At 72.0% G+C, this 511-nt stretch overlaps 1 protein-coding gene across 2 annotated transcripts in view; it reads left to right on the top strand.

Annotated features, from left to right (window-relative positions):
• Nucleotides 1–72: 72 nt before the first annotated feature.
• The window catches only part of ING3 (inhibitor of growth family, member 3), a 19,627-nt gene continuing 19,188 nt past the window's right edge, over nucleotides 73–511 (top strand). For both annotated transcript variants that reach the window (XR_775262.1, XM_010581311.1), the window contains exons 1-2: nucleotides 73–212; nucleotides 394–465. Coding sequence is in view for 1 of the 2 variants with exons in the window: in XM_010581311.1 (XP_010579613.1) it covers nucleotides 185–212; nucleotides 394–465 (100 nt within the window). In the remaining variant the exon portion in view is untranslated. The remainder of the gene's footprint in view (nucleotides 213–393; nucleotides 466–511) is intronic.

The raw sequence follows: 511 nt of genomic DNA, 5'->3' as shown, positions 1-511 counted from the left end.
GCGCCAGCCGCGGCGCGCGTCAGCGGCGCGGGCAGCCAATTGCGGCGCGGCCGGAGCGAGCGCCGTCAGCCGCCAATGTTGTTTTCGCTGAGTCGAGCCGCTGGTGTTGTTGGCGGCGGCGCCATATTGGAAGGGACGAGCCCCCGTTAGCGAGAAGCCCCTTGGCGCTGGCCCGGCCGCCGCCATGCTGTATCTGGAGGACTATCTGGAGAGTGAGTGTGTGCGGGACGGGGGAGCCGGGCGGCCGGGCACGGCCGGTGGAGGGGAGCCGGGGGGGGAAGCCGCGGCGAAGAGGCGGCGCCCCCCTCCCCCACGGCGGCGAGCGAGCGAGTGACTGACTGACTTCCTCCCTCCCTTCTCTCCCCGCTCCCCCGCCCCTCCGTGTGCCCGCAGTGATCGAGCAGCTTCCCATGGATCTGCGCGACAGGTTCACCGAGATGCGCGAGATGGACCTGCAGGTGCAGAGTACGTGAGTCCCGCCCCCTCCGCCTCTGCCCGCCCCCTCCCCTCC

This window comes from Haliaeetus leucocephalus, unplaced genomic scaffold, assembly GCF_000737465.1.
Source record: "Haliaeetus leucocephalus isolate CR32 unplaced genomic scaffold, Haliaeetus_leucocephalus-4.0 Scaffold763, whole genome shotgun sequence".
NCBI lineage: Eukaryota > Metazoa > Chordata > Aves > Accipitriformes > Accipitridae > Haliaeetus > Haliaeetus leucocephalus.
The sequence above is the reverse complement of the archived record's forward strand: the minus strand, read 5'-3'. Positions and strand labels throughout refer to the sequence as shown.